At 43.0% G+C, this 20,967-nt stretch overlaps 2 protein-coding genes across 2 annotated transcripts; one reads left to right on the plus strand and one right to left on the minus strand.

Moving 5' to 3' along the window:
* Window positions 1–1,850: 1,850 nt before the first annotated feature.
* Window positions 1,851–14,940, minus strand: LOC137281963 (uncharacterized). The gene is made up of 9 exons (XM_067813702.1): window positions 14,591–14,940; window positions 10,579–10,692; window positions 8,447–8,596; window positions 7,336–7,472; window positions 6,774–6,873; window positions 5,411–5,511; window positions 5,116–5,279; window positions 3,399–3,539; window positions 1,851–2,676 (listed from the first exon to the last, which is right to left on the minus strand). Exons 1-9 carry the CDS (start codon window positions 14,678–14,680, stop codon window positions 2,558–2,560), a joined length of 1,116 nt encoding a protein of 371 aa, XP_067669803.1. The 5' UTR covers window positions 14,681–14,940; the 3' UTR covers window positions 1,851–2,557.
* Window positions 14,941–15,292: 352 nt separating this feature from the next.
* LOC137282759 (kelch domain-containing protein 10-like) lies at window positions 15,293–19,463 on the plus strand. Its single transcript, XM_067814546.1, has 2 exons — window positions 15,293–15,945; window positions 18,907–19,463. The coding sequence occupies exons 1-2, from the start codon at window positions 15,293–15,295 to the stop codon at window positions 19,436–19,438; spliced, it is 1,185 nt and encodes a 394-aa protein (XP_067670647.1). The 3' UTR covers window positions 19,439–19,463.
* The last annotated feature ends 1,504 nt before the right edge of the window (window positions 19,464–20,967 follow it).

Here is a 20,967-nt window from a genome sequence, read left to right on the forward strand (position 1 = left end):
TTTGTTTTGATTGAGTGAAAACATTCAGCTAGATAAATGCGTTATCACATCGTGTCTCGGGAAATACGGGGTTTTATCAGTACCGATTAAGGTTCTAATACAACCTTACGAGGGACTGATAAAACCCAATATTTCCCTCGACACGATGTGATAACTTATAATATAAACCTATCCACACTCTCCTGTCTTGTACATCCCTATTGGCTTCTGTATGCAGTCTATTATATACTACCGACAGAAAATAAGGGAACCAAGAAATTGAATGTAGATGACTTTGACTGTGACAGGGTCCGTTATCGTGGCGTATCTCCCAAACGCAACATCCAATGACAATGGAATTTCGCATAATGCATGCCCAGCACGTCCTACACGTGCATACAGAAGTTAACTCCTGTAAATGTACTGGAGAAGTGCAATCACTAATGCAGTAGAGTTTGACACTTACTGACAGAAATGCCTCCGAGGCAGTATCTCGGTGAAGCAACAAAATGGAGAATTGTGGGGATGATGGGGGGGGGGGGGAGGACATCATTATGTGAAGTTGCCCGGCAAATGGGTAAATCAAAAAGTGTAATTTCATGCCTGTGGGATAAGTACCGTCAAACGGGTGGGGTTGCAACGAGACCTGGGCGTGGTAGATCAAAATCAACGACACCACGACAGGATCGTCTCATTACGTTAATTGCTCTACGCGATAGGTTTAAATCGGCCCCTGCCATCAACAGAGAATTCCGCACTCTCACTGGAAGACGCATTTCAACCTCAACCGTTAAAAACCGACTCTATCAAGCTCGTCTGAAAGCAAGACGGCCTTATAAGGGTGTCTCCCTTTCAGCTCACCATAAGCGCCAAAGATTGGCATGGGCTAGGCAGCATCAGGGACGGGCTATGCGCCACTGGCGTTACACCGTGTTCTCTGATGAGTCAAGGTTTTGCCTACGATTCACAGATGGCAGAAAACGTTGTTGGCGTCGGAGCGGGGAGCGATATGCCAGAGCAGCAATTCTTGACCATGATTGATATGGAGGTGTTAGTGTCATGGTGTGGGGTGGGATTACACATGACAGACGATCAGATTTGGTCATCATTAACGGAGTCATGACTGGTCAGCGATACGTTGACCAAATATTGCGTCCTGTTGTGGCTCCATTGGCTAGAGTTATCGGCCGAAATTTTGTATTCCAAGATGATAATGCCAGACCACATCGGGCCCGAATTGTCTCCGCTTATCTCAGACATGAAGGTATCCAGACATTGGACTGGCCCTCTAAGTCCCCAGACCTGTCCTCAATTGAACATCTCTGGGACGTTCTTGGTCGAAGGGTGTACGCCAGGGACCCAGGACCCGCCAACCTGGCCCAGCTTGGTGCAGCTCTCCAAGAGGAATGGCGGGCAATACCACGGGCAACCATCCGGAAATTGATTAACAGCATGCCATCAAGATGCCGTGAATGTGTTGCCCAACATGGTGAACACACCAGATATTGAACTTGAGGCCTAAAATTGATTTAGTGGATATTTAAAGCGGTTTCGAATTCGCTATTATTTCATTAGTTCCCTTATTTCTTGTCGGTAGTATATTTCCACATGTTGATACTGTGCTGCCCAGTTAGGTCCTGTTGTTTTCGTTAAATATTTACTGTACATACATACATACATACATACATACATACATACATTACACACACACACACACACACACACACACACACATATATATATATATATATATATATGTACACATTAGAGTCTTGTCTGCCTCTTACGTGCTTGCTTGACAACGATACAAGATACGCTCGACCTGAGTAAAGACGTTGCTCATCAATAAAGTTTTGTCCTTATCTAATCAATTAGAAATGATTATTTAATTGATTGACACATCTGATCCATATGCTTTTACGACAGAACTAAGTTCATGAACACAAAGCAGGAAAGAACAATCCATTGGTGTTAAGTTAATTAGTTTGTTAAAACTGGCTCTTGCTTCAAGATATGGTTGGGTTTGTATGATATATTTACTAATAAGGTAATTCTGAAAGTGATTGCTAGTATAACGCATAAAAATTATTTCCACATCCAGAGAATATGAAAAAGGAGGTTACCGTGTGGTCACGTGCTGGTCAGGCATTCCTGGTAATGATTTTGCAAATATGCCAAAGTGTGGAAATTCCTGCTGATTCTCTCCTTGGAGCAGTCCTAGGTTTCGTGAACGATGGTGCCGACATTTTTAATTGATCATTTGGCCTATCGCATTCCTTGATCAGCCTCAAATCCTTTGCCTTAACGGTAATGGTGTGTTAAATGTACATATCAAATCGAAGCAATGTTTAATAGATATAGCGAGTGTGAATGTCATAATTCGAAGCACAACATTTCGGAGACATCGATATCCACAAAGCGCGCCCGCCCTGCTGACTGACCAAAATTGACGCATGTGTCGGTTTCTTCTGACCGACTGGATCGGTCTACTACTGGAAATACATCCACCGGTATTCAGGGAAGTCTGGGGATGTAGTGTGATCTGAAGAGTGAGGACTACTAGTCTGTGGGGGTCCATTTACTGTCCTGGGTTTGGCAGTGGTCCGTCTTTCGAGCACTTTCTGACTTTGTTCGTCAGCTCTCCATGTCGGACTAACATGTCGTCCATTCGACCATCAAACAGCCCGAACATCCCGCCTGAAACATGATCATGGGCCTGGTGACAATACAACGACAGTGTGTGAAACTGGCCATTTTATGAGTTTTAAGAAAACGGTTTCAATTACACAAATGTTATTCGGATCTCTGAAGTACGTGGTACCACTTGCATTGTTAAAGGTGGCAGTCTAAGTAAACTTGGTCTCAGTGTATTTCGTTACACGTTTGAGCGACCAATGTCCGTCCAATCAAACGCGAGACGGTTAAATAGATTTAACCAACCAGACAACGGCCACTATTTAGGGATCGGAGGGACGTTCAAAATATTCAGTTCACTGACACAGATCTCTCCACAAACAAAAGAGTGTCAACATACTTGTTTACCTGCACAAATGTACAAGAACAGAATGGATGATAAAGAAATTATAACTCACAAGCAAGTGAGTCATACATTGAACACTAGTTTCGCATAACTCGCATGACACATCTGCTCGTGTAATAAGCTCTATGTCCGATACACTTTGAAGAACAATTTTTATGAAGATGTACGATGAAGTTTATCAACCGCTGTTCGGAGTTAAATCCCTTGGGCGTGTCACAAACCTGTTCTTTTGAGTTCGAATCCCTGCTCAGCTGTGATATAACAGTTCAAAGAGGCGTTAAATGTAACTCACTCACACGTGGCTTCAAACCATCACACCTTTCATCATTCCCTGCTAAACACATACCCTTCCTCCCCACGCTCTCAAACCACGGCATACCTGTATGTATGAAGAGGACCCTCCGTCCCTTAAAGCGACCGGGGTTCTTTTTCATCTCCTGCAGCACCCCCCAAGCTGCCTTGGCCGTGTAGGTGGGGTCGAGCAACACCCCAGTCGTACTGCTCACGTCCAGGATGAAATCTGACGATTCAATAACAACGATTAAACATGAGTAATTCATTTATCTACGCAGCGATTGTCAATCGTCATAAATTGCAAATTAACTAGTTTGTGAAATGTATATAATTGTCTCAACAATCTCGGTCTCAAATATATCATGACCATAAAGTCATCAATTTCCCCTGCAGTTATTAATCTACATGAATATGTGAAACACGACTAAACGTTACAGCAATTGAACACAGTGTGCAGAAAGGTAAAAGGATGACATGCGCTCAAAACAATGTTTTGATTGAACGTTTAAATAAAGTGGCTGTCGATCAGGTTTTCGATCAGGTTTGTAGGATAGGATAAGATAGGTGTTAGCCCTTGTGTATTTATGTAATGAGGGTCGAGGCAAAAATTTCTAAACTATTCATATCTTCACCGATGTCGTTTAAATTTGAAATACATGTTAATCATAGGGGATAAAAACAATATACCCCTGTGACCACACCTATCTATGTGCCAAGTTGGGTGGAAAAATACTGAACGGTTCTGCTCCCGAAAAGACGAATTTGCACGGATGGACGCGCGGACTTCGTCCAAAATAATACCCCCTCCCGCAAAACGCGTTGCGGGGGATATCATTTGATTGGCTGTGGGATACAATGAATTGTTTTCCAGGTCATACGATGTATATTCGAACTTATTAATCCTCTATTAATATTTGATATATATTCTCTCATTTTGTCGTAGCTCTTTATACATGTACAAGTGCGTGGATACAAGCGTAGCCCGTTGTTATTATGTGTGACACATCAAGATGTGACTGACTAGAGAAGTCAGCCCTGGCGCAGTCCAAGCTGGTGACGCTTGATGTTTTGGGTTGTTCACTGGTCACGATGGGGACATGGGTTGATGAACATAAACAAACATAGAGGATACATCAATCTATGGATCCCGGGGGACCAGTGAACAACGCATGTGTCTCACGATCAAACACCCTTGCTTTTTTCAGGTGTTTAATTTAGCAGTGCTTGAAGCACCGGCGTTGGATCATAATAAGGAGTACCAGAGTTAGGCAACAACCCAAACACTACCAACACGAAGTACTAACCGAATTCCCACAGATCATCATTGCCAGCGGGTATCACAGGAAATGTTACTCGCTTGTAAGCGCGGTGCATCGATTGGCAGCCAATCAATAAACGGCATATAGGTGTGTTGTAATACACGCCTGGTGTGTACCAGAAGGCACCAAACTCCCAGCGCCGATGGGGAGTCTGAGGGCAGTGTGCTTGGGGTGGGGACACAAGGGACGAAAACTTTAATAACAGAACTATCAGACAAATAAAAATGTGGAAAAGTGCGTCATTGAATTATATCATGTAGACCCTCCACAATAATCAAACCCAGCAGTGTCGCACTGACTGCTTGTATGAATGATTTTTTACAATTATTTTACAGATTTTCTGTAAGCGAGATATATACTAAGCCAAACATTTGGCTTGAATTTCTGAAGCCAACATTCTAGTGCCCTGACATCCACGGTCGCATGCACGCACGCCCACCAGGAAGACTTCGAGCCAGTGATGAGTTGCCGTCACACACCTACCCAGTTCATCCTGCTTGGAGATGGAGTAGCCCTCGCCCTGGTAACTGTCAATGATGCTAAAGATGTCCTCCGACCTGACGTGCTCTACACCCAGCTGTCGTAGCGTGCTGTTCACGTGGTCGTGCGCAAACTCGGGGTCATGTCGCACCAAGACGCCGTGAACTCTGCAGACAGTATGGACAGCAATGGTTACATATTAGTCTGCATGGGTGGATCGCGTCTACGGCACCCTGGCCCCGTATGATGGCGACACCTGTGGATATCACCATAAACTTTATAGCTATAATACGGTTACCTTAAAGGTGAACCCGCAAGGTAATTGGCTACGCAGATGCCGCTCGCCGACCCCGTGCTGCCAGAAGCCACCATGACGTCGTCGAATCGGTCGAGGGCGCCCTGAACCGGAAAATACAAACATCCAAGCTTCATACAATCAGACATGGCATCGTACAGGAATCAGGTAGACAAATGTGCACAGAACTCTTCTCAAGGTCAACTTAAAGGTCACATGCAACCAAAAAATCAAACATAATTAAAACACATTTATCACTTATTCATGACATATAATATACACTGATACTTTTAAAAACACAAATAAACAAAATTATAAGCGTACAATCGCGATTCAAAAGTGCAATATATTGTACTTGGGCTTACTTCCCCCGAAAAGAAGCCCTCGGGAGACCGAACCCAGTCATAGTGCGTGGATATGCACTCAAGTGTAACGACGGCTTCCGATTGGCTGTTTCATTTGCTGATATGCTGAGGGTTCATTGTGTGTACAGAAAGATGATCTGTTTGATGGGCATTTTAGACGTATAGCCAGTCACAAGAAAGTAAGATTCTTTATGGATAACAACTTCTTTTTGTGTACTTGATGCGTCGTTTCAGTATGGATTCATATACTGTTGTCAAACAAAATCATATACACTAAAAGAAGTCGTTATCCATGAAGAATGTATGTAGAGATGTTGGGTTTTGAAAATACATGTTCTCTGAATTCGCGATCGATCCAATCAAAAAGCATCTCAGTAGAGATGGTAAACTACTGCATGGCTGGAATCTGCCATTCGTCCAAGTACAAAGCAGGACTTGAAACTGCACCAGTTTCCGTCAGATCCAGTCATCCGAAAAAAATGAATGTAGTTTGTTTGCAACCCACAGACATAAAAAAACATGTCATGTGTATCACACGTGCCTAATCACATAATGTGGCAGAGAGGGGACTCGGGTGCACGAGTCATAAATCAACTTATTTTCTTTATGTCGTATAGTCTGATAGGTGTTAAGTTCAAATTGCGCGTGGTCAATGATTGAAGCTGTGTATTGCATGTTGTCTTTAGCAGACAGGCAAACAGACATATAGGTGTGAATAAACCAGACACTGAGCTTTCTCTGTGACAAAGACTGCTTATCACAATCAGCAAGTTGTTTTACGTAACGAATAGATTATTTACTTGTTTGTGTACAAGATTAGACTACTGCTCACGACCTCAGACGCTGGGCATGCATACTGTTTCAAGCTCCGCGAACCTATTCACTGCGCATGCGTTTTGGACGCAGCGCAGCACAGCTGTTGAAACCAGTTGGATGACAAAGAACGAGAACGGCATATGCTTGGTAAAGCAATATTACTTTCAACAATACAAGCGTCTCACCTGCTTGGACAGCTCGTCATATATGGCCATGGAGCCAAAGAATCCTATTAGGTTGGAACCACCCTTGGGAACCAGACATGACTTCTCTCCTTTCTCCAACCTGTGGGGCAGAGAAAAATACTATTTTTTCATCACTGTTTACAAGAATTACAAATGCTTTTGAGAGGCCATAGATGTGTTTACTTTTTGTCTGCAGTCAATGCATATTGCAACAGGCTGGTAAATCGATCAACCGGAAAATCTTCAGCTTGAGTGAATGGCTCAACTGGGGGTCTGATTTGCTGATTTAAACGCTGTTGTTGAGTTATGCAAAGCAGTCGAAATTTCGGCTGCGTCCCTAGGGTACCAGAATTTATTGTTACCTGTTTCGAATTCCAGGAAATAGGTTCCTTCCACACTCAAGGGACGTAACCCAGCACAAGGAACTGGGTCATTTAACAACTTACAAAGATATCCTGGATGGTAGGAGATATGGCGTGACACAATCACTAGTGTCCCGGGATGGGGGCTAGGGGAGTTCAGCGTTCCAGCATAAATGAAAGTTATTGAAAATGCAACATACAAAATTCTCTCAGCCAATGCTTCCATTTTCGGATGGACATCCCTCTCATCATCAGAGTCCGGCGGCATCAAGTAGATGTCAGCCCCAGACAAACGGTCTAGTAGGACGTTGCCACGGCAACCCACTTCCTCAGACGTCTGTGAACCAATCATTTCAGACGTTGCAAAACATCTTAGAGTGAATATCCGTTGTTAAAAATTGTCGTTGTTGATATTCTATCATAACAACATGAAAGTGGCCCTGTAAAACCAGTCAGTGAAAATAATGCTGCCCAACACTTGGCTACGTAGCACAAAATCAGCCTAGTCAAAATGAAATTACATACACAGAAACAGAGTGAGTGAGTATATTTTTACGCCTCACTCAGCAATATTCCAACTATACGGCGGCGGTCTCCAAATAATGGAGTCTGAACCAAACCATGAAAGGAGAGGGTGATGAAGTCTACTTTAAAGGTCACATGCAACGTAAAACACAACTTTGCAGATGCTGATAACTTTCGGTGTACACTTACCGAAACAAATCATCAAAAATGCCAATTCAACTTATAAAATTGAAAAAAAAACGCGATGAAAAAAGGCCCCGAAATCGGAGTTCAAACGATTCACTAAATTTGTCCCAGCGCTGGGGGGAAATGTGGTTTGAACAGCTGTGCTGTGCTACGCCCATACGCATGCGCAGTGAATAGGTTCGCGGAGCTTGAACAGTATGCATGCCCGGAGTATGAGGTCGTGAGCAGTAGTCTAATCTTGGTTGTGTACACAAACGAGTAAATAAATTGATTTATGGCTCATGCACCCGAGTCCTGTCTCTGCCACATTATGTAATTACATACACATGTACACATTACATGTTTTTATGTCTGTGGGTTTCACACAAACTATGAATCAGCCAATCGGAAGCAGTCGTTACACTTGAGTGCACTTCCACCCGCTATGACTGGGTTCGGTCTCCCGAGGGCTTCGTTTCGAGGGAAGTAAGCCCAAGTACAAAATATTGCGGTTGTCGTCGGCAGCGAGTGGTTAGAGTTATCTGCCCTTGGGTACTTGGCATATTTAATAACGACCTTAACTTTATGGTGGAACAAAGGTCTCAAATTATCCTTGCTCACCATTGTTAAAAACAAATGAGGAATAAGGCCAACTTGTCTGCACGCTAAGGCCAAAGCTCGACAGTGATTGGACGGTACCCCACCGCATGTGATCACGTGCTTGCATCCCTTGGAAATGGCGTCTGCAAGGAGGAATTCTATTTTCCCGACCTGAAACAAAATGACAGAGTTAAATGTGATTTTACGTCACGATATCTTTGACGCCGACCATTCTGAAGGCACGGACCCACTGACACTGAAACAGTCACACACTGAATAATATGAATAAAGTGTTTCCTATATCTCACCCCTGCACGTTTTGGACTTCTTGCCTGATCAAATACACCCATGAAATGTGGCAACAATGACTGAGAAGGGCACACTCAAAATAAAATCAGGAGCATTTTTGTTTCCCACGATGCGTACACGCACGTAATGTATGCATGATTTGTGTCGTACGAGAGGACGAGAGGATGGGATATTGTGTTTAACGTACAGAAAATGGTGTCTTAGTCCTCAGAATTGAAACATTTCTGAAAATGGGTTCGTGGCATGTATTTCATGTGTGCAAATACGATTTTGTTTGAAAACAGGTAATTTTCTGTGCTATTGTCTGTACCCGGGGTTGTTCTTTGTGTGTGACGTCAAGAAGATAAGGAAAGGCCAAAGGTCAAATAGAGCCGGAACGCGAGGACGGAAGAACAATATCTGGTGGTCACTGTAAACACGTGACTGTTACCAAAGTGGGTGAGTAAACTATGTTAAACCCCAGCGTGAATAAAACTATTCCTGTTGCATCATGGGATATGAGCGGAAACTCAGTACTGACATTTGTAGCCATAGATGAGCGTTGTAGCTGTTATTGGTGCACTTTGGACAGTGAAAAGTGGAAAACCGATGAGTAAATGACGACAGTGTCCACCCTGATGAAACAAGTGGTCGTCGTACTGTGTTGACGTGTGGCGCTGTACAGAGAGCTCATGTCACGAGGCAACTGAAGTTAGGCAACGTTGGGGCGGAGAGTTTTGAGATGGGTGACTGTGTTTGACAACTTGAGGCCTGAGAGTTTCTAACTGACTCTGTTCACCCAGCAGAAAATGGGTACCCGGTGGAATAAACCATGGGACTTTTAACTAGGGTTGTGTGTCGGCAAGTAAATTGCACAAATATATAGTGCAGCCTTACTATTAGTTTGAGTTATCCAAGGTTACAAATGAGCGTTTCCGAGCAGTACTACACTGGAATGAAACGAATAACATTATCATTCCTGATCATCGGATTGTCAGGTCTAGACTCGATTATTCACAGACCGCCGCCATATAACTGGAATATTGCTGTATACGGGGGTTAAACAACAACCAGACAGGCACCTCAGCAATATTCCAGCCATATGGCGGCGGTCTGCGAATAATCCGAGTGTGGCTGCACTGTGTTACCGGTATACCGGAATATCACGAAACGCTTTTCAAGCGGTGCGTATTGCCATATCTTGTGAGAACCAGGATAACGGGTAAAGACCAAGAACATATGTTTTTATGTTATCTTTATGGCTCAATTCACAACAAATGTTTCCTGCATTATTCAATGACAAAGGGGCATACTGTTGTACAACTGTATAAAAAGGGCAACAGAATTCCAGACTATGCAACCTCATTTTGAGATTGCTGTTACCAAAATCCTGACATATATGTTTAGGGACTTGTACTGTAGTAAATAGGACTGCTACACACAGTTTGTGCCACGCACTGTTAAACACCTAAGTTCCCAATATATGGCAATACGTATCGCAATACGGGTACCTGAATCGCAATGACTACATTCTTTACGATAACACGCTTAGGAAACAATAAGTGAGTCATATTTCAAAAACATTTGTCACTTGGACATAAGCACCAACTCTACCTTTCTGAAGATAGTTGTTTAATTTCCTGATAACGCCTCCCACCCTCTCCTACCTTTCATCTTCGACATCTCCATGGTATACGTTGCAATAGATCTCCACCCTGGATGCATCTACGGATTCTGTTACCTTTCTTGGTTGGCTTGTCATCCAATCAGGCGTCTAGGCTGGGAAGTCGAGCGTATCAATCACAACTTTTCAGAGCCGTAAATGCACCCAGGATGTAGTGGAGATTGATCGGAAGCTATAGTACCTTATTTCCTGACAATGAACTGCCCGTCATGTCAAGTCGCTTGATGTGAAGACTGAAGTCATCGGGCATCCCTGGAAGATTCCATTCGTGTATGGGGGTGTTCTCCATCGCAAGCTGAAATCAACCGTGCATTAACAGTTATATGATTTAATATTTATTATTCCATTCCCATAACAAATGCCGATAGAGACAGCCGTCTGTCCGTATATATATATATATGATACTACCAAAGCATATCCCGCTACAATACAGAATCTTCGTCTTGGTATAGTTTGGTTCACAGTGAACACAAAAAATACCACGGCAATGTAATATCTCCATGGGAAGAACATTCAGAAATCCCAGGTGACGTCACAGATGAAAATATGTTTGTGATCAGTCGCAAATCATTTTGTATAACGAATGTTTACGGTATATATATATTAGCATACAAACATTATACCCATTCTGTCACCTGCCACGGAGTTTGAATAATACGGTTGCGTTAGACTGTGTTAGATGTGACGGAGTTACCGATAATTAATCACAAGCAGAAAACCAACAGAAATCATTATTGATAATCCTCGTTCAGGGTTAAATGACGTGCTGTTGCATTGCCCTCGTTGAGGGCTAACTGGCGTGCTGTTGCCCTCATGCTAACTCACACGTTACCATAGCAGAATGAAAGAAAATTAGACATCTTGAAGACGGTTTAACAACTTCTCTGTATTATTTCAGTTAAACTTACATTTACCATATGTCACGTGGGACAATGGGAACATCGTATTCTATTTTCGTTATAGGTGTAGTCAGCGAACATCGCCGTTCGCTGTGTAATTGTGGGTTATGTTGAATCATTACGCGTCATGTTTCGACCGGTGAAAAGCACGCCGTGAAATGTGTAGTCTGTCTACCAATACCTCAGCCACATTATTTTCCCTACTGCCTAGCCCTCCCTGCACTGTAGTCTGTCTCAAGTCCGTGAACCACATTATTTCCCCTACAGCCAAGCCCTCCCTGCACTGTAGTCTGTCTCAAGTCCATGAACCACATTATTTCCCCTACAGCCAAGCCCTCCCTGCACTGTAGTCTGTCTCAAGTCTTTGAACCACATTATTTCCCCATCAGCCTAGCCCTCCCTGCACTGTAGTCTGTCTCAAGTCTGTGAACCACATTATTTCCCTACAGCCTAGTCCTCCCTGCACTGTAGTCTGTCTCAAGTCTTTGAACCACATTATTTCCCCTACAGCCTAACCCTCCCTGCATTGTAGTCTGTCTCAAGTCCGTGAATCACATTATTTCACCTACAGCCTAGCCCTCCCTGCACTGTAATACGGAAGCGTATTAGGGTCACGGTGAAAATCTCTTTTGGTGTCACTATCTCCTACCTAGGACTTAGTATCTCCTACGTAGGACTTAGTATCTCCTACGTAGGACATACTATCTGCCACGTATTACTTAATATACTCTTTAAAAAAAGTAGGGGATCTTCATGTTTTTTTATTTACGATTAAACATATATAGGAGATTAATCGAAGTCAATCAATGTTGATATGATATTATTGAATGTTTTGAGGGTGCATCGCCATTTGCACTTCCTAACAACCATAGTTATTTGGAATGTATTTTGGAAAATGATGGGTGGATGGTATGTAATTTACATGCATACGATTTTCATTTTAAAAAACCAAAACAAAACAAACACTAGAAACAAACACTAGCAAATGTGTGATGCAAGATGAGTGTCAAATTTAATGTTCTAATTGATTTCTCGACCTTCTTGAAAACGTCAAAATCAAGAATGGACCACATGCACGTGTATGGGGCTACTACGTTGTGCACGTGCACATCATGCGTTGTGTTTAGGGGTGATAATAGAGGGAAATGGTGGTGCGTTCATAAGATGTCTGTCCTTGAAACGTTTGTTAACGTTTACAGTTCCTATCCAAACTGAAAGTTCAGGTTCCCCTACTTATTTTGAAGAGTATATATCCTTTTAAAGGTTCGGATTATATGAAGTGTGGTTATTGAGAAATGTTTGGTTATGCAGGACGTTAGATAGTAGAAATGCACGTCAATGCATATTTATGACACACACACGTACGTGTACGTATACGTGTACGTGTACGTGTACGTGTGTGTGTGTGTGTGTGTGTGTGCGCGCACACGTGCGTGTGTGTGTGTGTTACGTTTGGGTGACGTGGACCTTGATCTAATTGCAGTTATGGTTATACACACACGCACTAACGCACGCACAGACATAGAGGAGGGGGGGGGCGGGGTTTACAGTTTCCGACATGAAATTCTCGTCATGACACGTCCTCCGAAAGTTTTTCTTGTCTTCATATGAGGCTAGGTTGGATCAGATATAATGCTCGTTTGCGGTTTGTTTTTTCGTAATCGTTTACAAGGTGATTGACTCGAATGGAAAAGTGTTGAATGCGGCGATAGCAATGAGCAATATGGAATTAAAAGAAGGCAAAAGATTGTCATGATAGTTGCTTGTATAAGTATAAGGATATATGTATTGGATTGCTACCGATAGACAAGTCTGTGCACGCAGATTATGACTAATGTGCAACGACCTCTGAAATATCCAGCGCACAGTAGGAAAATGTAACTGCAACGCGTAAAAATAGGGCAACCTGAACGCGAGGGAGTAAAGTACAACAGTCGGTCCAACACATGAAAGTAATATGCAACAAGTATACTACCCATCAAAAGTCTAGACTCACTTAAAACACCCACTATATGTTATATATGTATACGTGGTTACAACAAAGATGAATTTCTCCACCACCTTGGGGGAAACAACTGCAAACCTTATGCAGATTAATTGCACGAGGATGATTCATCAAATTGCTGAAAAGCATGTGCAAATATCGTGCATGTGAACTGCTGCGTTTTGGTATAAAGTTTTGATAAGAATTTGCCATTTTTCACCGAGTTGAATCATTTGTTGAACGCACGACAATAATCTTGTCAACGTTACGCGTTTGTTTTGTTATACATCAGTTCATGTGTGTACAGTACCTTTAAACAGTATGGAATATTTTGCAAAATCTAGTTTAGAACTGTTGATTGAAGCATGCGACTACATTTACACTAGTGAGCCTAAACCTTTGATGGGAAGTGTAGTTGAACACAAGAGTCTAATGGTGAAGGAAACAGTAGACTCTTAGAGTAAATGAAACACATGATAGTGGATTCCAATGGTAAATATAACACATAACTGTGACTGAAACAGTCAAAAGGAAATGGTTTGCGTGTCTGGGGAAACTAAGTTGACCATTTCAGATTAATTAATATTAAAATATATCGAGCATCTCCAACAGGAGATACATAGTCCTACGTAGGAGTCCCTTAATCACATGGTTTTCTCTTCTGCCTAGTCCTCACTCCAACGCCTGAGCCCTAAGTGAAGCAAGTCTAGATTTCCCCATGTTCTGAATACCTGTGCGTTGGGCTTCTCTTCAATTTAAACTGATTCAATTGTTACTATCTAAATAATATACATCTGAGACTGCGAAAGTAGGTGCCTACCGGGTTAGGTAGTTTGACAGTGGTTAGAAAGAAAACGCATGTCAGTGATTGGTTGAGAGGATTTCTCCACTCCAAGTTCATTACTGCGAATAATCAGTCAGTATCAATCAGTAATTATCACCTACATGTAGATTTAATCAGCAGATAACGAGTCACTCCACGGTGGTGTCAAGGAGCCCTAATGTGGACTTCATACCCTGAGTAATGCAACACATTTATCTTAATACACACGACTTCAGTGTATTTTGTGAAAAGTTGGGAACCTGTATTAATAGAAGAGGTCAATTCTAATGATCGCCCAAAATAGTAACAACATCGCGTAATGAGGTGTAGCCGTTCGTGGATGTCGTTGTTGCACAGAGGTTTGAAACCGTGCGTCACCGCGGCCTACAGATGTGCTATAGCTAAAACGGAGCAGTACGTAGCTACGCATTGGAGCGAAGTTGGGATCTACCCGAGATATGTAAAATGAATTATGACAGACACTCACCTCCACTTTATATTTCGGCAGATTCTTGAGATGTTGAGCCCAACTAGGGGGTGTGTAGTTAACAAGATATTTCGACATCGTTAAACACATTGACCCCACTAAATACCAGTCGCGTAGGGCTTGACCTGAACAATAGCGAGATACTGTCGTCTGCTCTCACACGTATGTTAATTGACATCACAATCAGCACTCGTCGTTGCGAGGTATCCCCGAGCAACCTAGAAGATGACTCGTGTGTCCCCATAGACGTGCATTAGGACATCGTGAGACCTCACTGGGCTGGTGATTGAGTCAGACAGTTGATACCGTTCACAAAACTACCTCCTGACACAACCGTTAAATAAAAAAATGTCCAAGTAAGTGGAAGACAGCCTACTGGCCTCTTTGCAGATGACTCAACAGATTGTGTGGGTAAACATTCGAGTGCTACCGCCCACCATTCAAACAGATTTTGTAAACTGATACCACGCCGTTTAAATTTTGTTTTCTAATGACCAGTGCACTTGATGTCTGTATATTTAATACACATCGTCTTCAGTAACACGTTCAAAAGAGAGCTAGCTCTCTGCTGATTGTAGTGGCATGACTGGACATGCTTAATTGAAAAAGCGCCCGTAAAATATATTGTCAGCGCCATCAAAGGGGCGCAATTCATGACTACACAAAGGGTGGGTAACTCTAAACTGCCACCTCTCTGGGAACATGTCAGGACGGCGTGTGGGGAAGTTTAAAGAGTTAAGTTGCGGGTGCAACGGAACTAAGACAGGATGTCACCCAATTGGTCGCAGCGGCCATTCCATGGTGGCCGATGATGCCGATATTTATGTATTTGGCGGGTATAATCCACGTGGATGCTTGCGCGAAAACATCGAATCTGCGTGTGTGCTCGTGGAATTATGGAAATTCAACTTCGCCACCTGGAAATGGTCAAATTTAACATCCTCGGGAGTGCCAGACACGTGCGCCAGCTCGTGCATGGTGTTGAGAGGGAGGAAGTTGTTTGTGTACGGGGGCACGGGATTTCCTTTCGGCGAGATGATGAGTAATACCGTCAAAGTGTGCGAGTGTAATCTCAGACTTCAACACCCGAGTTGTTGGTATGTCCTGGAAACTAACCCAAATGTATATAACTGTTTAGATCTAGGTGACAACATGCCCCCGAGAGCCTACGGACAAAGTCTCATATTCCACGAAGATAGTTTATACACGTTTGGGGGCGCGGTTGGATTTTATGACGAGGCTGTCAACGATCTTCACCGTCTCAACTGTCGGACATTAATTTGGGAGAAGCTATCCCCGTCGGGCGATATTCCCTCGGGGCGGTATAAACAGGAGGTGGCCTTATACAGAGGAAGGTACTTCGGGTTTATTTTATTGCAGTTATTACACTTCATTTCCTATGGGGTAGCCTGTTTGTTGAAGCGTTCGCCCGCCTCGTCGAAGGCTCTGTTCAATTCCCTTCATGGGTACAATGTGTGAGTCCATTTCTGGTGTACCTTACCGTGATATTGCTGGAATATTGTTACAAGAGGTGTAAAACTACACTCACCCACTCATTTCCTTTGATTTAAACAGCATGCGAACAGAGGTGCTTGACACGATATGCTCGACAGGTATCTCATTCGTCCCGAGAGTCCGCTGGTGCATAATATTAGTTGATCTTAAGAACGGCGCTGACAGTTGGCTGACAATACAATTGATATTGAAACCCAGTTATGACACGTTTTGTTGTTTAACAGTCCACAGAGTGCAGCTGTTAGACGAGGGCCTGTAAGTAATCGTGTCAGTACGAACCAGCCTAGTGGTTGATGTTGTGAGCCAGCCTAGTGATTGATGTTATGAGCGACGAACCATACGCGATCAAGCAAATCCCCGATCCAGCGATCGTTAGAGGTAGAGTGACCAGGTATCGCACGCCGATATAAACATGTAAGATAAATCATTGAGTAGGAGGAGTTTGTGTGAGATGGATTTTATGCCGCTTTTACCAATATTCCTGCAATATCGAGGGTCTTACCTACAAGCACCACTTGTAGGTATTTCGTACTGAGTGTGGCGTAAATAACAAAACACAACACAACAAAACCAAGAGGTATTACGAGGTGCGTCCATTTTGTTAACCCAGTCACTGACACCTTTTGATATCACGATCTGATGTATTGACAAGATGTGGATTGTAATAAGATGGGACTTGTATCAAATCACTAGATCACCTGGATCAAAACATTAACACATTGGGGGAGAGTATCTGTACTTTGTTCTGAAATCGCGATGTTGTGTGTCTCCGATGTCCGTTTCTTGGCCGCATTTTATCAGAATGAATGCTTTCGTTAGGACCATAACGTACGTGACGTTATTCAGGTCAAGCTTTGACTCAGTTACATCCCTTGTATCTAGAAGCCAGTGCAGTTATGTACAGGTACATGTGAACAGTTTATGGGCACATAGGCATGTCTGTCACCAGAGATGCTTTTGTGTTGTGAAACTGATCATCCAGCACTGTTCCTCGACATGTCGGTAACTGGGCACGAGGGAGTGGCCCGTGCGATCAACTGAAACAACAATTGTAGCTTTAAGTTGCTGAACCTGTTTGTATACACGTGATTTCTTCAGGTGTATGAGTAATGAAGATGTAAGATGAGTTCAGATACCTTCTTGTCAAAAGTCCTCTGGCTGCGCAAGAGCACTGGTGAAGATCCCGGTTACATTGGCCTTCAGTAACACATGCTTCTTGCAAGAGTGAGTGAGTGTAGCTTTACGTCGCACTCAGCAATATTCCAGCTATATGGCGACGGTCTGTAAATAATGAAGTCTGGGCCAGACAATCCAGTGATCACCAGCTATGTATCTGCGCAAATGGGAAACGATGACATCTGTCAACCAGGTCAGCGAGCCTGACCACCAGATCACGTTAAACTCACTCACTCAACGCAAGATCTTTCGCGAAGTAGATAGAGGAGTTTTGGCACGAAGAAATGTCTGGATTCTCATTTTTTATCATTTTCTTCCCGCAGATGTTACATGTCATATCTTCCTACGAAACTCGGTTCTAATACGGCCATATTTCCCGGTTAGTGTAAAATCCCATTACGGCAAAAAATCGCAGCACGAATTATGTCCTTTGTTTATATCCAATCAGAACACATGTTACATCGACTTATATTTAGCTCCAGCTTGACTAATACAGCCAAATATGGGGCAACGAATATCCGTTCTCTGCTTGGGACTTGTGCTGACGTTACACACAAGTCATTTAATGGCTAGCTTGTCCATTGTCAACGTGGGCGATTGAGATGCGTTTGATCCGCTATTACATGACTGATTTCTGTTTAGAAGAAACGTTTGCGCATCGCAACTTAGAAGAGGTCCTAGTTTTCCAGAAGCATACTTCACCGCGGCCTTGCGAATGAAACAACGTCGCCGATTGCACAACTAAATCTGACTGCAACTAATCACGAAACCGCACCACGAAAGGGCCGTATTAGAACAGAGGTTCTTATGAAGTTTTCTTTTAATTCCTTTTGAGTATAATAATTTATGACCAGGGTCTTTGATGTTTTTGATGTCAAGAGATATTTTTGTAGCTTTTGAAGTGTATTGTTTGCTCAGAAATCTCGTCCCTTCGTCATGTTTTTGAAATAAAGTAGTGTCTTGGTTTGATAGGAGGAGGAGAAAACTCATACAGCCAGACCTCACTGGGGCATTTCAATGTCTTTCCCGTTACTGACTGGCCTAAACTGTAATCAGCTAATCAGATAGACCATAATCTTATACAATACATATATGGTTGTGGACCCCAGTGTCACGTGGTATGCATCTTCGGGCACCTTCAGCAGGGGCTGTCATTAAGGGAAATACTCGCTCACTCCCTTATGCAAATAAGTAGTAAGCAAGTAAAGCAATCGTGTCTACAGAACCATTTTGTTTCGGTAGTGGAGGGTAGCGAGACCATTGATTCAGGACTTGAGGAAATCGGGAAATCTAGACTTGCTTCATTTGGGGCTTTAGCATTGTGGAGAGGGCTTGGCACTATATAAAATAATGTGGTTCATGGACTTTGAGTTGGACCAGACCCCACTGAACCCGGGAATATATATCCACAACTTACGAGGTTATGGATGACTAAAATGTATGGATGATTCGGGCGCGGGTGAGCTTAGCCATGGCCAGTCACTGTACGGCGTGTAATATTGTTCACAGTATGTGTCACAGGTCTGGCTTAGATCTGATATTTTTTGCAGTTCGTTGTGATTTTATTGGAACAACATGTAAACAATACATACACTCTGACTTATCATTATTATTCTCTTTTCGAGGATATTCGTTTTCGGAGGAGGGCGGCTCCATTTTACAGAAGAGCTCAAAAGCATATTTGCCTACGACGTGACTCCAAACAGGTGGGAGGAAATCAGAACAGCCCGTGATCCATTGCATGGTTACCCCGCCGCTAGATGCAGTTTCGGCTTGGTGCAGATTGGAAGTTGGGTATATATCTGTGGGGGACGGTTTTACATGGACACGGTGCCGCATGTGGGGCTCAGGGACATATGGAAAATTTCCCTAGAATCTTTTCAGTGGTGCCGAGTACCTGTCGTTCTTCCCGAGAAGTTGTATTTTCATCGTGCGGTTGTCTCCCCTTCGTATCATCTATACGTGTATGGTGGCGTAACGGACGGTGGAGTCAGGTCGTCGCGCATGTTCAGATGGAGAATCCCGTATCATGTGCCAAAGCTTAAAGAGCTGTCGTGGGAGACGGTGTCGACACACTTCAGGACCCTGGACAGTGTACCCAAAGAGACCCTGGAGATGACATATGGTATTCCACGGCAATATGTTGACCGCATTTAATAAAATCAGAGCAAGTGCAGTCAAACACTGTTGTGTCGACCTTTGATGTGTCGATCTTACTGTTGTGACGAAGTAACCGCTTGGCATGTGCACGTTTGGTCATCATGTAGGCCCGTTGAACATCGACACAACGGCTTTTGACCGTGGTAACATTCGCGTCTGAGCGTAGTGCCTTCCAACGAGAATACGTCCATGTATGTCTAGAAATCGAACATCGACTGCAAAACAGCTAGCGGAACAAGTTTCCCGTGGTGTACCGAAGACGAATAAATATATACTATAAATAAATAAATATATAAATATATACTACAAACAGAAAGTGTGGAAACTCTTTACAATTTGGTGGTCATATGTTACCTTAAACCGGTGAGGTCATTTTTGTGTGTGATTAATGGGTATTTTAAAGGACATGTTATAACATGTGAATCAACTGATTCAAAATTCGTTGAGTCTGAGTGAAATAAAACATTGTCAAGAAAGCGAAAAACCGGGGTGGTGATGTTTGATTCAAACGCCCAAACACCACAGTCTAGATTATGTGGAAGACCGACTTCACTAGGCTGCACTTCGCTGTTTTGTTTGGGCGTTTGAATCAATCATGATGCTGGTGTGTTTCAACGCCCATTATTTTCACAATGTTTCATTTCACTCAAACTCAGCGAACATATTTGTTTATGTGTGACTATCAAAGTTTAGGGCGTGCCCATACATTTTGTTTGTAGTATAATTTCCCATAGTAAAACAAGCTACATTGTAATCAGGCATTGTGGCAACTCCAAGACTCCACTCATAAACACCTGGGCAATACTGAAATCAGCGTTACTATATGTATAGTTCTTCCAGAAACATTCTTCCCATTCCTTTGTGTGGACTATAAAGGCTCTGCGTCACCCCATGGCTCAAGTCGCTCTAGATGTCCTTACAAACTGAGTACCTTAGTTCCGATTGTCTCCACTGCATGAGGCAACGCTATTTGTGTTCAGTAACAGAAGTAGTGAGTAAGCTCGTCGCGCTGAAGACACGGGTTCGATTCCCCACATTGTTACAATGTATGAAGCCCATTTCTGGTGTCCCCTGCTGTGATGTTGCTGGGACGTTGCTAAAGACGGCGTAAAACCATACTACTGACTGATGCAGAATCACAATTGTTGACATTTTTACAATATAACCCCTCTCAAATGAAGAGAGATTCTTTCATGTTACTGTGGAAAGTTAGTAATGGTGTTACAGTAATTAAAAATCAATCCGGTGTACTGTCACAGATTTTGAGTCGTATGCTGTGAAACATTGTTAACATGTAGGTTTATGCGTATGTTGGAGCGTTACTTATATATGTAGTTCCACCCAGCACCGTCCCCTTGTTTGTACACAGTATCTCAACCCCAACGTGTATTTGTGACAGGCACTGAACTGGGACAGTCGTGCATATGTCAGAAAGTCCTCATTTGGCAGTAGAGGGGATTTGATTTTATTTCTGGTTTCATTGTGTTGTTTGTTCATGATGTTTAGTTTGTTTTGTTAGTTAAGTT

This window comes from Haliotis asinina, chromosome 4 (genome assembly GCF_037392515.1).
Source record: "Haliotis asinina isolate JCU_RB_2024 chromosome 4, JCU_Hal_asi_v2, whole genome shotgun sequence".
Taxonomy (NCBI): Eukaryota; Metazoa; Mollusca; class Gastropoda; order Lepetellida; family Haliotidae; genus Haliotis; species Haliotis asinina.

Excerpts from the sequence above, each read along its gene's own strand:
- LOC137281963 (XM_067813702.1), bottom strand. The coding sequence starts at position 14,680 with ATGTGTTTAACGATGTCGAAATATCTTGTTAACTACACACCCCCTAGT. Across the intron at positions 10,693-14,590 it reads TGCCGAAATATAAAGTGGAG|CTTGCGATGGAGAACACCCC; the intron begins GTGAGTGTCTGT and ends GGTTGATTTCAG. Across the intron at positions 8,597-10,578 it reads GTTCATTGTCAGGAAATAAG|GTCGGGAAAATAGAATTCCT; the intron begins GTACTATAGCTT and ends ATTTTGTTTCAG.
- LOC137282759 (XM_067814546.1), top strand. The coding sequence starts at position 15,293 with ATGTCAGGACGGCGTGTGGGGAAGTTTAAAGAGTTAAGTTGCGGGTGC. Across the intron at positions 15,946-18,906 it reads GTGGCCTTATACAGAGGAAG|GATATTCGTTTTCGGAGGAG; the intron begins GTACTTCGGGTT and ends TCTCTTTTCGAG.